We start from the raw sequence: 15,830 nt of genomic DNA, 5'->3' as shown, positions 1-15,830 counted from the left end.
CCATGGCCTTTCTGTTTAGAATTTCATTAATTTGGGGGCGCCTGGATGGCTCAGTAGTCAAGTGTCTTGCCTTCTGCTCAGGCAATGATCCCAGGATCCTGGGATCGAGCCCTGCATCAGGCTCTCTGCTCTGTGGGAAGCTTGCTTCTCCCTCCCCCCCCCCCAACCCCGCTTATTTTCTCTCGCTGTGTCTCTTTCTGTCAAATAAATAAATAAAATCTTAAAAAAAAAAAAAAAAGAATTTCATTAATTTTCCACTGAACCAATAACGCCCTCATCTTTGGCCTTACCTTGGACCATTCAAGAAGACAAGCTGAAAAGAAGACTGCTTTAAAGGAAGGAGAAGCACAGAAGGGCATTTTGTGGCATTTTGAGAAGATGTATCTTAATCCTTACCAGAATTTTCACTTCAAATACAGCATCCTCCAGATGAGTCATTTTCGATTATGACAGGAGGAAAAATCCTTTGTGCCTAGCTTGGGGAAGTCACACAATCCACAGCGAAAGTTGAGGAGAGTCTAATAGTGGGGCTTTGAATTCTCAGACTCTTGTTCCTAGTCAGTGACATTTGAGGAGGTCTGTTTCATGTGAGAGAGAGAAAAATAAGACTCTTAATCGTAAATGTAATGATTCTGAGGATATACAAATGTCTGTGAATCGGTTTAGGAATATTCTTCCTTGGGAATGGCTCATACAAGCACCAGAAGAGAAAGCGTTCTGCAGAGTAGCATTTTAGAGTAAATAATTTGTCACGGGAATACGGACACTTTCAGATCTCAGACTAGCTGTTTCTCACAATCTTTCCCAATCTCCTGCGTTGCTGGGAGGTTCTAGGACTGTTTGCCGCTTCTGCTGTATGTTGGGAATGAACTTGGAATTACACCAAAAAGACTCTATAGCCCTGAGGATTTTATATGGGCTTAATGTGCCCACTGAGCCCTGACTCGCCTTGGCCATCGAACTACACCCTCAAACCCTGAGAGTTCATCTCAGGCCAGGAGGCCAGGTCCAGCTACCGCATGGCCCTCACTCTTGGCACACACCCCACTGAACTCACACTGATAATCCCCAACTCCTGTGCTGAGCCAAGCTCACAAACCTGATAAAAAGCAAAGTGTGGTTTTACGCCCTTTATTGCTTTGCTCATTACATTCCCAGGTTTATTGTTCCTGCTCCCTCCCCCCACAAACCAGAGACTGAAGGGGAGGAGTTTTTACATTTCATTAATAGAGAAATAGGCTTGGAAATAGATGAAAGAAAAACAAAACCCAAAACCCTTCCTGTTACGGTTTCCAGCAATATAAATTACACTGATTTGGAAGTTAAAAGGTTTATAGACACTGTCGTTTGGGCTCTAACCCTGCTAGCATCACACGTGATACAGCTTCAGAATGAATTTTTACTAATAGCCATAGCCTCTGGTTCATTTTAAAGACTTCTCCTACGGGAAACCAACATCACGTAAGTGTGAAAAAGGCTCACTTCAGAACCCAGTGGCACTATCCTGTCCAGAACTTCTCTGGTTTCATACCTGGATCAGTGAAGCAGCAAGTCTAGATGAAGAGAAATCATAATGCAGTAGCCAGTGGAGAGAAACGTGTATACAAACACAGACTCAGTACATTCAATTTCTACAGTAATCTAAGCTGTGGAACGCAGACCTTATATGGCATAATTTGGGGGTTCAAGCAGCATCTGCCTCTGTGTCAAACACAACCCTTAATTTAGACAGATTCTCTTTGATTACGCTTTCTGTTCCATCTGAGCACAGAGCACAAAACCAAGTCACGTGTTTGAATTGGGGATATCTACTTATGTACCTGCAATGTGTGTGAGTATAAGAAAGCTGAGTCCCTACTTCATATCGTAGCTTTGGGCATCGTGAGGGATGCACCCTTAAGGCTATATTAACCCTGTTTGGAAAACTCCATTTCTGAAGCTACGTTCTCAAGGAGCCGTTGGAATGGAAATGGTTGCTAGAAAGGAGCCATAGAATCTTGATGCTCCTGAGAGCCCTCCTGGCTCAAGAGTCCCAAACCTGTGGTCCGTGAAGACTTTTTTGAGGCCGGGGCAAAAGAATTTACTTTTATTTTTTCGTAAAATTTTCTAATCTTATCACAGTAGTACCTGCATATACTTTAAAGGCTAAAGTCTATAAGAACTGCTGTTCATGCTGTGAAGAACATGAGCCCCCTCCTGCCTCACTCCCTTTTCTTGCTCCTCAGAGCACCATTTTTGACTCTTAGCTGATTATTTTGGACATTAATGCATATATCAAAATAATAGTATAATATCACTAGTTCTTAACTTACCAATTATAGGCCTTTTCTGTCTACCTCCTACAATGGAGAATTTAGTTCTTTTTCATCACTCTGCCCCAGTTATACATTCATGCCCCTGATTGCTCCCCTGTCGCCACCGTTCTCCTGACAGAATCACGCTGAAATTTGGGGTTGATCAGTATTTACTCCTTACATTACTATGACTACCTAAATGCTAAGCACAGTTTAGCTATGTAATATTATTGTTCCTTCTGCATGATTTTTTTTTTTTTTTTGAGGGAACATGCGAGTGGGGGCATGGAGGGCTGTGTGCAGAGGGAGGGGGGAATCCCAGTGTGGGGCTCAGTCTTACAACCCTGAGACCACGACCTGAGCCAAAACGAAGACTTGGACGCTTAACTGAGACATCCAGGCACCCCATTCCTGCCTGACCTTTAATTTTCCCTAGAATTAATGATTATTTTCCCCCCCACACACATTAGCTTAGTTTTCTGTATGCTTCTCACTAATTCATCTGTTGACTCTCAGCCAGTGGACTCAATCTCTTAACACATTCAGGTAATAGATCTTCTACTGATTTCCTTTCCTTCACTCAATCTTTCCTGGAGCCTTCTTAGCTGTTCCTGTCTGAACCCGTCATCCTCTCTGTTTCGACACTGCCGTCTTAAATTCTTTCACCACCGTTCTGGGTGTTCCCTACACTTTGGAGTTTTGAATGGCCTGTGTCATCTCTCCCATGTCTTCCTCCTCCATTGTGGAAGAGGCACATAAGAAGTAAATGTTTGCCATACCTTGCTTATCTGAAAATATCCTCAGTTTATACAAACACATGGTAGGTAGTTTGACAGAGTATAGGATTTTAGGTCATAAATAATTTTCCTTCAGTACTGTAGAAGCACTCCTCATTGACCTTTACCTCTGAAGATTGCTTTTGGGAAACTCAAAGCCATTCAGATTCCTGGCCTGATTTTTTATGTTATTGTTTAGTTTGGTTTGTTTTTTTTCTGGAAGAAGTTTTGCAACAGTCCTTGATTTAGGTGTATTTTCATATCTTATGCCAGGCATTAACTGAATCCTTTCGTCCAGAAACCCATGTCCTTGAGCATTAAGATTTTTAGAATTATTTGTTTTCTCCTATTTTCTGTGTTCTCCCACATTCTAGAAATCTATTTGGAATTAAACCTCTTAGGGCACCTGGGTAGCTCAGTCAGTTAAGCATCCTGCTCTTGATTTTGGCTCAAGTCATGATCTCAAGGTCATGCAGACAAGCCCCTCATCAGGCTTTGCACTCAGCAGGAGTCTGCCTGAAATTATCTCCCTATCCCTCTGCCCACCACACCCCCTTTTTCTCAAAAAAAAAAAAAAAAAAAAATCTTTTGAATGATCCCCTAATTTTTCTTTTTCTGTTTTCTACTTTTTTCCCTTAATTTCCAAAAGATCCCTTCACCTTTATCTTTTAGTTTCCTACTGAATTTTTAAATACTGTATTCAAATTTTTAAATTCCAAAACATTTTTCCTATGAATTAAAAGCATATAAAGCATATAAAAGCATATACCCTATTTTTATCTCATAGGTATAATATCTTATCTTGAGAATACTAACATAGGATTATTTAAGAATGAGTAATTCCGGAGCTTGTGGATGGGATATATTGATTGTGAACTTCCCTTAGGGTGATCTGGCTAGGCCTTTTATCAAAGAACTCCTGATAACACATCTTTAGATCTTTCTTCTTGAGCTCCTTAGGTTTTCCTCTTGGAGGGTATAGATCTGGCTGTCCGTGTTCAGGGAGTCACAGCATTCAATGTCCATGACATTCATTTAATCCTCTTTCAGCTGGGTTCTCTGCTCTCCGCTGTCCTGGTGTTGATCAGACTCTCAGTTTTATCTTCTGGAGAGTAAACTTCCTGTATTCCTCCCCGCTGAGGAAGGGTAGGGTCCCACCAGACAGAGTAAAGAAGGGGATTTACGGAAATCTCACTGCTACTTAGACGGAAGTCAGCCAACCCCAGTGCTTGCGGCACCTTGTTTACTCTCTCTTTTGGGGTATCTGATGCCACCATTTCTTTGAGTTTTTGAGGGCTCTGGGTTATAACTTGGTTGTTTCTCAGCTTCTCTCACTGTTGACTTAGATTCTGGCTCTCATAAATCTGCTAGGTCACTCACTCATTTCTTTACCAGCTTCCAGTATTTTACTGCTTTGGTCTCCATTTCCAGTTTTATTTCTTAGTTTGTTTTCCTTCTTCTTCTTTCTGGCAGGTTTATGCATTTTAATTTTGATGAGATTTTCCTCCAGGCCTATGTGTAGGTCGCAGTTCTGTACTGTTAATTTCTCAGTCTCTTGATATCCTAATTGTAATGATTTCAATCGCTCATCCATAAGAAGAGTGAACTAGATCACTTGTAGTTTAGAGAAGTTTCTGGTCACTGTTTATCAGTTTCTAAAGTTGTGCCTCCCCGTTCGCCAAACTAAAACACTTTCCTTTTGCAAACAAATCCATGCAGGAGGATGGGTTAGATGTTGTCATTATTTATCTTTATACTTTATTTAACTTGCCTTGTGGCCCCTGAACAGAACGTACTCAAAGTTTGATGATAACAAGAGGAAGAGGGAAAAGCAGGGGGTTCTGGGGGAGGCCACCTTCCACGTGTGTCTGTACAACCCTTGGACTTGAAGCTCTAGTTTCACTGCTAGTCTTGTTACCTGAGCCAGGTACCTTAACCATGTTTCCTTTAGTAAACATAGACCTGATTCCTATTCCGCAGGGTTATTGGCAGTAAGAGCAAGTAACCAAGAGTACATGTGAAAAGTCTTCTGAACTCCCAAGTGCTACAAAAATGTAAGATACTGAAGGGTTCTCAGATGTGTAGGCAGAGGAAAAAAACAAAAACAAAAACTAAGAGTGGAAAGAATGCTGCATTTCACAGAGCAAATTGAAATGCTGAGGTCTCAAATTAGGTGCACCTTTCCTAATCCCTCAGGCTTCTATTCAGCAATCCTCAGATGAACATACTGTGTTCTTAAAAAGCAGAAGTCAACACATCCTTAGGTTTATCCGAGTCAGGTAAGAGCTTTTAATTAGGAGCATCTGCCTGGGCTTCCTATGTTTCTAGAAGTCTGAAGTTTCTTCAAGCTCCCACGTTTAGTCCAGGTGAAGAGAGAAGCAGCAAGATAGGTGTGACTGAAGTAGGGGGCAAGAGACTAAGTCCCAGCGATCAGAAGGATATGGGTGGGAACTCTGGTGTGACTGTAAAGACTTCAGGATCCATTTGCAGCCACATGCGCACGCTAAGTTAAAGCAAGATAGCTACAGGGACCCTGGCTGGCTTAGTCGGTGGAGCAGATGACTCTTGATCTTGGGGTCCTACGTTGGAACCCTACGTTGGGTATAAAGATTGCTTAAAAATGAAAATCTTTAAGAAAAATAAAAAAGATAGCCATGGAAAACCAAAATGCAGGTGCACATAGATTGGCCATACTGCAGGAATATAAAAAGAAAGAGATAGGATATTTTTAAAGCTTTTAAAGCTTTTTTAAAGCTTTTAAACTCCCGCCTTGGGGGCACCTGGGTGGATCATTTGGTTATGTGTCTGCCTTCAGCTCAGGTCATGATCCCAGGACCCTGGGATCAAGTCCCGCATCGCGCTCCCTTCTCAGCAGGGAGCCTGCTTCACCCTTTCCCTCTGCTTGTGCTCTCTGTCTCTCTGTTAAAACTGAATAAATAAAATCTTAAAAATTCATTCGTTCGTTCATTCATTCCTGGCTTGGAATATTTCCCCCTTTCTTCATAAATGATAACAGCATCCAGTTTACCCCTCCTGCTGAATTTGCCTGCAGAGGGAAAGTCTTTTTTAGCTTGGAGAGTAGGGAGGGACAATTTTTCAAAGTGATAGTGATTGACAATTTCTATAAACTACTGGTAGTCTAGGTCACTTTCCTTACAGGAGTAAGCTTATAAAATAATTACAGTTAGGATATCAAGAGATTAAAACATTGGTTGGTTCATAATTGCAGGCAACACATAGGCCTAGTGGACAGTATCTTTTTCTTTCTAGCATCAAGTAATACTAAATCTAAATCACCCCCCGGCATATGGTTTTCAATCCAGTGCTTAAGTATCTTCCAAGAAGGAGATTCCATAAATTCCCCTTATAACTAACCAATCCCCATAATCAGCAAGTTCTTTTCTCTGTGACCTAAATCCTCATTGCTACCATTTAAACTGATTTCCTCACGATCTGCCCTCAAGAGGAAAAGAACAGCTGTCTGCTCTTCTTCATAATAATCCTCTTTGGGTGATCTGTGCAGACATTCTCCTTTGGGCTAAATGTTTGAGATTCCTCTCACCTTCCTTTAAAATTCTTCTGTTGTTCTTTACCCATAGAGCTTCTCGGTGTTATTCACATCTTTCTGTGATAAAGCTTCTTCCCCATGACCTGCCTGGCAGTGCTGAAAGATGCAGAGATAAGAATCCAGTTGTAAAGTAGACTGCCAAAGAGGTGGCAAGAAATCAGATCTGGACAACTCCATGCCAAGCTAAAGAAATAAAACAGATTATCCCTTAAGAAATATATTTTTCTATTTCTGAAAGCATCTCTGCCAGTAGCTGAGCTCAGCCATAGGCAAATATATGAGCCAGGTCAAAGTTGTTCTAACCACTCTCCTCCAAATGCCTCCTCCTCTACTGTCCTTCCTCCCCACATCTCTCTTCCTCAGTGGGGTGTGAAATTTTAGGAGCAAAATGTGAAGACTGAACACATTTCTTCGGATGGCCAACTCTGATGTTGATGAGCAGAAAGGATCCTTCCTTAGACTCCTTACGTTTGCTATGTGGGGCTTCCCTGCTTAGTCTTGTGGTCCTCATGGCCCATCTTCTCCAGAAGAAGGGCAGTTGTGTTTGTCACCCAAGGGATGTGTTAGAGAAAGTCAGTGCTCCAAGAAATGAGAGATCTTTATGATAGCAGAAAACTAAAGGGCCCAGCTTAGAAAACCCAGGGGAACTCCACTGGCTTTTTAAGCAGAAGTGGCTACACACTGAACTTTGTTTCTCATGGTGACTTTTTCTGTAGCACCACCTCCATCTGACAACAAAAAACTTTGTCTTAATTTCTCAGAAGGTAGAAGTTTTTTTAATAACTTGGTTATATTGAGAAATCTCATGCCTTACATGTGAAAACAGTCACCATGGTAGAAGAAGGTATTTTCTATATTTCTGGGCAGATTCTCAGATAAAGATTCTCCTTGCCTTGGCACATAATTGGCTCAAAGTCAGTAGACTGGTTTTTGTTGTTGTTGTTCTAATTTTTCCCCCCTGAAGTATAGTTGACACACTGTTATTTTAGTTCCAGGTGTCCAACATGGTGATTCTACAAGTCTATACATTCTGCAGCATCACCACCAAGTGTAGCTACCATCTGTCAGCATATAATGCTACTTTGAAGTCAGTAGATTATTAGGTTAAGTTGACTTGTCCGCCTTGGTGAAATGCATCCTACAATCTTGACTCTAGGGGGCTTCTTTGTTTTGAGCTTTCATTTTGGACAGTGTTTTACATAAGCACAAGAGTTTCCAAAACTGGGAGTTGAAAGACCTTTTTAATGGGCACTGATTAAAATAAACTGGCATGGCAACAAATTGTATTTGGCAAATAGACATCAGAAAGCAAATATTCAGACTTCCTGGGCAGGGAGCAGGACTGGCACTTTTCCTGACTCGGAATAATCCAGTTCTGGATGAGACACTTGTTTGTGGTGAATAGATGAGGCCAGGCCATCCTGCTTTAGCTGCTATCAGGCTGTGCAAATGAAGTTCAGGTGAGCCAGAAAGTGAAGGTGAAGTGTTGATTGCTCCTGGTTTTCTGGTGTATTCTCTGTTTAAATGGGGAAAATATGTTTTTAAAATACGCTTCATGCACAGCCACATTTGTCCTTCTAATTGATAACATAAGGATCCAGCTGGGTGTGGATCAACATGTGGGCTTAAGGGAGCTGAATTTTTAAAATATATCATGAATTGTTCAGGTCTCTGGAGGCTTTTGGTTTTTTGTTTTGGGGTTTTTGTTTTCATTTGGTTTTTGACATCAGAATAGCTAAAAGATTTGATTTCCCTCTAGAAATAAGCCCCCACTCTGGGGAAAGTGAATTTCTGGCAGAAAAGTCACTGTCAATAAGGCAAACTTCCCCATCTTTAATTACATACATCCATGCAGGGTAGAGGGCAATGCTGGGGAGGGTCCAAAATACAGAAAAAAAAAAAGAAAGAAACCAAGAAGAGTAAAAATATAGTTTCTCTGCCTCTGAGGCATATTGACCCCCTATCCCATCTCTATCCCACCAATCCCAGAAGAAAAGATAATCAGAGGAAATACAGCATGGGCCACATAATGCAGTGAGCATAAAAATGCCTGGAGGTTGATGCAGACGTCTGTTGTCGTTGTGTGGTTTCTGAAATGGGTGGCAGGGAAACCTGTAACCAGACGCAAGGGCATGAGCCTGGTCTACATTTCCCAGAGCTGCTTTTTTGGCAGAGTCTTTTGAGGGGCCCAGCAAGGGAGTGGAAGTGAGGGGCTAAGATCCCGTCCTTGAAGGGTAGCGCCTTTGCTCTGTGAGTTTTTTAATGAAGCAGCCAAAGGGTTGCTTATCTCTTCAGCTGATAGCTGTGTGTTTCAGCATGACAGGAAAGAGGAGGCTCATTCATAAACAGACCTGGCCCTCTGGGGCTTCCCACACTGGAGGAGGAGGGGAGGGAGACCGCTGACCAGAAGTTTATCAAGTTGATGCTGCGACTTCGGAGAACATGCAGTGTTTTTCACTGGAGCGTTGATCGCTTTTCCCCACGCAGAGCCATTTTCTGAGGGCTGCCCTGAGACCATTTTCGCTGAAGAAAAGACTTCGCTCTAGGGCCTTTTGGAGGGCTAAATGCAAACCATGTGTGTGACCCGGGGGTTCCTGTTCCTCCTCCAAAGCACTGCACATTTGGCACAAGGAACGTGCTTCGTTAAAATGCAGTGGGATGTCATGAAAAGTGGGATGCTTCGTGTGTTAGGAGATATTCTCGCTGCACCCCCCAGTGAACTGGAGGATGGAGGATGTGGTTCCCTGACATCCACACTCCCCATGTGCTCACCTCCTTCCCCAAAAGGTTTTTCTGGGAGCAATTTGCCCTAAACGCCATTTCTTGGGTGGGCTGTGTGCTTGGGACACACAGCTCTCTCTGCTACAGCTCCGGCAAAACCAAGCCTCCGCACCCAAAGTTTGAACAAGTAGATTCAGAAAAAGACCCCCAAAGCGGCAGGTCTTTCTTGCTACAGTGTAAAGGTCTCACCCTGCAAACTTCTCTGTGAGAAGAGACGGGCTGGTTCCTGAGTACAGGGGCTGGGCTGTGGGGGCAGATGGTGGTACTTTCTTCAAAGGTCCGAAGCACTGAAATCCTGAGGACTCGGTGTCCTCTGTCAGGGTCTGAGTCACTAAAACTGCCTGTCAGTCCACTTGAAAACCGTTCTCTCTTGGCCACGCAAGAGGCCGTAAGAACAACAAGCGAACACCAGCGCACCCAGCAACTTTCTGTGTAAGGCCTGGTCGGTTTGCTTCTGCCCGTGCTGGCAGACGGGGAAATGTACTAGTCAGTGATCAGTGACTTTGTCCCTTGTCCCTTTGCTTCCTTCACCACAGGAGAGACCGCAGGAAGGCAGCAAGTCCCCACCTCCCCGCCGGCCTCGGAGAACAGCAGCGCGGCCCACAGCATCGGCAGCACGCAGAGCACCCCCTGCTCCAGCAGCAGCGCTGCCTAGCCGGGGCCCTCACTGCGCATGCGGGCCTGGAAGACCTCGGCTGTGCACTTGTAAAGAGAGAGTGAATTTCCATCCAAAGACCACCTGTTGTATTCATCCCCACCCCCCTCCCCCAGGGCAAATACACATGTGACCCCGGGACTTCCATAAGACACTAGAACTCACATGAGAAAGCCGAGGTGGTGGCCTTCTCCACCAGCCCCGCGCAGGCCTGGGGGTTTTCAATGTGAAACACATGCCAGTTTTCAAAAATGCTGCTTTGTCCAGGTAAGACTCTCCACAAACCGGGGCCCTGAGATTGACCCTGGTGCAAGGAGTCAGTAAGAGGATAATAAGCAGACGGTAGGACCCGTGAGGAGATATGGCCAAAGATTCTTGTGTAACTGAACCAAGATGTAGGACAAAAGGAGTTCTTCAGGATTTTCTAAGTGTGTTCCTCCACGTCTAATTTGCACCTTCTGGATGCACACTTCTCACTTTGCTGTCACACCCTCTGGGGGCTGATGTCGTCAGCTTGACGGGTACTGCCCTCAGGGACTGCATCCGGACACACAGCACAGCAACATTCCTTTCTGGTGCCCTGGGCCAAAACAGGCGCTGATAACCTCATCAGCTTCCCCCTTCTCCCGCACTCACACACCATTGCGAAAATGTCTTAATGCAAATTTGGGATTTCTTTATAAGCATCTAGAAATTGGAAATGGCCAAAATTCTGGGACTGCAGATTTGGGCCCATTGATGACCTTGTGTTCTAAAAAACTAACCTATAGGTGGGGGCAGCTTTAGTTTTAAAGTAGAAGAGGAATTTGCACAGTAATGTATATGCAAGTACAGGTATAGACTGTGTCATTTGGCACGTTCATCTTCTCAGTTAAGAAGAAATTCATTCCCTTTTTTAAAATGTCCTATGCCTCCAAGTTGGAACTTACTCTTAAATTATTTGGGAGAATTAGTGTTTCCTCTCAAAACATGTCGGCCTTTTTAATAGACCCTTCTGTAAAATGCGAAGCTCTTGTTCGTTCACGGCAGATCCTGTTGGATTCCGGTTGATTATCTGAACACGGTCACCAGTTCTGCCAAGAGAGTGCTGAGATCTGGAAAAGGGCACTCATTTGGACTGCTTTAGTTCTCTTGCCTTAAATATTTTCCAAACTCAAAAAGGATTTGAGGTGGATTTCATTAAAATGGAATAATATGATGCCACTTTGCAGCTAAAATAAGCTCAACTGATACCTCTGTGTTTAAAAAAAAATGCCAGAGGGAAACTTCATGCCAATTGATTTACTACTGAGGATAGCTTCATTGCAAGTAAATACTAACATTTTTCCAGAATTCTCCCCAAAATCACTCTGAAAACTACAAACAGGAAAGGCTAGATGCTACCCCAAAATACTCAAAAACAAATCTCACCACCCTTAAAATAAAGAAGTTGTGCCTCTTTCTCTGAATGGAACACGAAGTAGGAAATGTTAATATCACCCAGTATCTGAAGGCGGTGTCTGTAAGGCACATAAGTAGGTGGAGATACTGAGAGTCATTGATATGATAGATCTGACTAGTCACTGATAGGACAGACTTGTCACTCAGTCATAGAGTAAAACTCTGAGAAGTGTAGATACTCAATCTGGATAATATGAACCAAAACAGATTACTTGAGGGCAACGATTTCAAGACTGTCTACATTAACTTCTTGGAAAATTTTGCAGATTTCCACATAGAAATGAAGATATGAGATTAGAAAATTTATTTCCTTCAGTTCACTTTTTAACACAAGGGTATCAGAATGGAGGACTTAGATGATGCTACCTGTGTTTGAAAATAATGCGCTTTGCCTAACCTTCAGCAGAATGTATTGTTTTAGCATATTCTATGTATAAAAAAGTTTAAAGATGTCTTCAAAGAAGACTAGAGTCTTTAAGTCACTTATAGCTATATTTTACTACAAAAATTTGTGTATAAAGATATATTTAAGTGTTTTTGATAAATTTAAATTACTCCATATGAAATGTTTAATTTCAGTTACTGTGAATGCTTTTGATCAGTCCTTTGCTGTTTAAAAAACCCTTTCCACTCTACAAAAAAGAAAATTAGCCATTAAGAGATATTGAAAGATCCAAATCTTCAGATGGACAGGGTTAAAACCTTTTGTGATTATATTTAAATGTATATTTTTGAGAGAGATGCTACATTGCCAATGATTTTATAAATAATTTAAAATTAATTTACAAATTTATAGATGCAAACCAAAAGATTTTAAAAGAAAGAGAAGAAAAAAATCACCTTTTATTTGTTTAGGTCTTACTGTCAGAAGTATTATTTAGATCAAGAAATCCGTGTTGATAAACCTGATCCCATATTAATTGAAGAGTGAATGTCATTAAGTATCTCAGAAATGTCTCTAAAGTGTTTCTAAAGAAAGTGTTATCTAACTAGCTTCTTATTACAACATTTTCAATCGCTTCATACTTCACAGTCTCAATACAAAATACAAGCTATACTTTATAACAAGTTCTGCAAGTTTCTTTAAAACTGTTGTTATATTCCAGTTAAATGCTTCTGTCTACAAAGTATTTTGTTACTTCTGCAGGCTACACCCTAATTCACAGAGACCATTTGGCTTTGTTTGTTGTTCAAGCTAAAGCTGTTATTGAAATGCTCTAAAGGAAGGCGGAGGGTCTGTGTAATGCCCTCTCGCTTTTCACCATGTGTTTACCAGCAGTTACTCTGTAGTTTAAGAGTTAGAGACATCTTCACTCTGAGCTGTTTCTATAGCATTTTCTACACAAACGAAGATGGTCTTTTCCTTTTCTTAATAAGATTGTAAACCCATTTTCTGTGTGTGTTCTGTAGTGGGCATAATTGTGGGTGTGGGGGCAGGGGGCGCGCACACGCGTGCCAGCCTTTTCGTACTGTAACTACCTCATGGTGTGAGTGACGCTTCTACTGCCGGGTGTGTTAACAGAGCACATTTTGTTGGGTGATGAATGTGTGTGTGACCTTTTTCCTGTTTGTTTTATCGGGGGTTGTTCATGAAACTGACAGATGTTTTTCTAAAAAGGACTATTATCAGTTTCCAAATACAATACTTCTCTCTTCTGGTTTTTCCTGAGTGAGCCTGATTTTGTTGCTGTTTTTCATCTATTGGGGTAAAAAGAGTACCCTTAAAATCCCTGTGGCCAGTTTGAACACCCCCGTTATATTCTTTTCTCTGTTCAATGTGTTGGCAGTTTTATGAATATGCTTAGATGTATAGTTTTGATAACCACAGTTTTAAGTTCTTTATCTGTGCATAATAAAAAGATATATACCAATTTATTAATGCCTGCCTTGTTTGGTTATCATTAAATTCTACCATCAGGATGGTGTAACTTTTTCCTTGTGACTTTCTCCTAAATTGATCCTCTGTTGCAAATGGGTTTATGAGGAGCCGGGAGTGAAGAGGCTAAGAGAAAAGCCTAACTCAGTAGAGCAGAGAGAAAGAATGGACTGACCAGAAGAAAGGTACAGCAGGAGCTGTCACTATTCTTGGAAAAATGTGGCGGGAGACCCAGAAGTGGGTGTCAGCCCCTGCATCCATTCCTGGCCTTTCTGTCAACCTCCTGGAATCAAGGAATGGGAAATAAGAGTATTTTGGATCTCCACATACCCCAGTGATGGTTCCAGCATTCTCTATGGACCTGAATGACCACCATCTTTTAACTGCCCGAGCCAGAAATCTGGAAATCTAACTGGAATCCTCTTTTGCCTCCCACCACCAAATTAGTAAGTCCAAGTTTATTCAACCTCTTCTACTCCTGCTGCTATTATCCAGACTCCAAGGCCCATTATCTCTTAAACTAAAGGACTACAACCACCTAACTAGTATGCTGACTTCCAGATTTGGCCCCTGCTAATTCTTCTTCACTACGCAACCAAGAGAATTGAATAAAGACTCAAATATGTCACTTTCTAACTGGAAGCCTTTAAGTAGTCCCCCCACTTGATTTCAGGATAAAGTTCAACCTCCTAGATAAAGCTTAAAGAGAAGAATCTGCCTACCTTCCCAGCTCCTACTTTCATCTCTCTGGAACTCCTATTCCCTGTGGCAGATCCCCCATGTGACACCACTTAACCAAACCACCCAGGCACCCCCCCGATCCATAGTGTTTTTATCGTCACATCTTCTAAAAATTTTTCTTGCACACACAATATACATTTATAAAAGGAATGCAAATAATACATCTAGCACCGGAAAAGTCCCCATAAGCCTCACACTTAAGGTAATAATACTGATTTATTGTATGTATTCCCAAGCATTTCCTTATATTACCATGTACATGTCACTATAATGCGTAAGATCATATAGCATTTGTGACCTGCTTCTTTCACATGGCATATCCTCCTATCAGATTTTGTGTATTGATGGTCACCTTTTGTTTTAACTAGATTTTCCTTAAATTGCCAAGTAAATAAAGTTAATGCTCTTTCCCTGGCACCTCCCAGGAGGAAGTGATGTTTACAGCCTTTTTCTCACCCAAACATATGAAACGTGTTCACAGACAGATTTTTGTTTTGTTTACTAATAGTGGGATCCCAGTATACATATTCTGAAACTAGCCTTTTTCACTGGACATGGTCTTCCCTCTAGGTTAATAGATATAGAACAAATTCATGCTTTTAATGGCAAAATAATATTTCATACAATTAGCCAATTCAATAGTGATAGACATTTAGAAGTATTCTTTTTAGGGTTTTTGCCATGATTCCCTGCTGCAGTTAATATCCTTGTATATATATCCTTGTGTTCTAGTGCACTAAAGCAAAGTGACATTGTCACAGAGAAACTGACAAATTTATCATCATAGATTTTAACATAGAAGGTGGTAAATCACAAAGATTTGGATATGGAAGATTTGAACAAGGCAATTAAATTAAGCTTGATCTAATGCCTATACACAAAATTTGAGAATTTTGTACATCCAGAATGTTCATAAAATTTGACTACTGTTAGACCATAGTCAAAGTCTCAGTGTGTATCACAGAACTTAATTATACTGTCAAGTTTTCTGTTTTTGTTTTGTTTTAAGATTTTATTTGTTTATTTGACAGAGACCACAAGCAGGGGGAGTGGCAGGCAGAGGAAGAGGGAGAAGCAGGCTCCCAGCTGAGCAGGGAACTCAATCCTAGGACCCTGGGATCTGAACCAAAGGCAGGCACTTAACCAATTGAGCCACCCAGGTGACACACTGGTCAAGTTCTTTAACCATAATCCAAGTAGTTCAGAAATCAATTAAAAAAGGATAATTTAAAAATACTCAATACCTTTGAAAATTTTTTAATTTCATGAATCAAAGATGTACTCTTTGTTTTTATAACTTTATTTATTTATTTATTTATTTTTAATTTATTTTCAGTGTAACGGTATTCACTGTTTTTGCACCACACCCAGTGCTCCATGCAATATGTGCCCTCCATAGTACCCACCACCTGGCTTCCCGAACCTCCTACCCTCCACCCCTTCAAACCCCTCAGATTGTTTTTCAGAGTCCATAGTCTCTCATGGCTCAGCTCTCCTTCCAATTCCCTCAACTCCCTTCTCCTCTCCATCTCCCCATGTCCTCCATGATATTTGTTATGCTCCACAAATAAGTGAAGCCATATGATAATTGACTCTCTCTGCTTGACTTATTTCACTCAGCATAATCTCTTCCAGTCCCATCCATGTTGCTACAAAAGTTGGATATTTATCCTTTCTGATGGAGGCATAATACTCCATA

The 15,830-nt window shown here is 41.5% G+C and overlaps 1 protein-coding gene across 4 annotated transcripts in view; it reads left to right on the top strand.

The window, feature by feature from the left end:
* TGFBR3 (transforming growth factor beta receptor 3) overlaps nt 1–13,389 on the top strand; it is a 197,851-nt gene extending 184,462 nt beyond the window's left edge. For all 4 annotated transcript variants that reach the window (XM_059138273.1, XM_059138271.1, XM_059138274.1 and 1 more), the window contains one exon: nt 9,956–13,389. In XM_059138273.1, coding sequence (XP_058994256.1) covers nt 9,956–10,074 — 119 coding nt within the window. In that variant the 3' untranslated portion in view covers nt 10,075–13,389. The remainder of the gene's footprint in view (nt 1–9,955) is intronic.
* Nucleotides 13,390–15,830: the final 2,441 nt, after the last annotated feature.

Source organism: Mustela lutreola, chromosome 10 (assembly GCF_030435805.1).
Source record: "Mustela lutreola isolate mMusLut2 chromosome 10, mMusLut2.pri, whole genome shotgun sequence".
In the NCBI taxonomy this organism is placed as follows: Eukaryota; Metazoa; Chordata; class Mammalia; order Carnivora; family Mustelidae; genus Mustela; species Mustela lutreola.
This window is presented reverse-complemented; position numbering and strand designations above follow the sequence as displayed.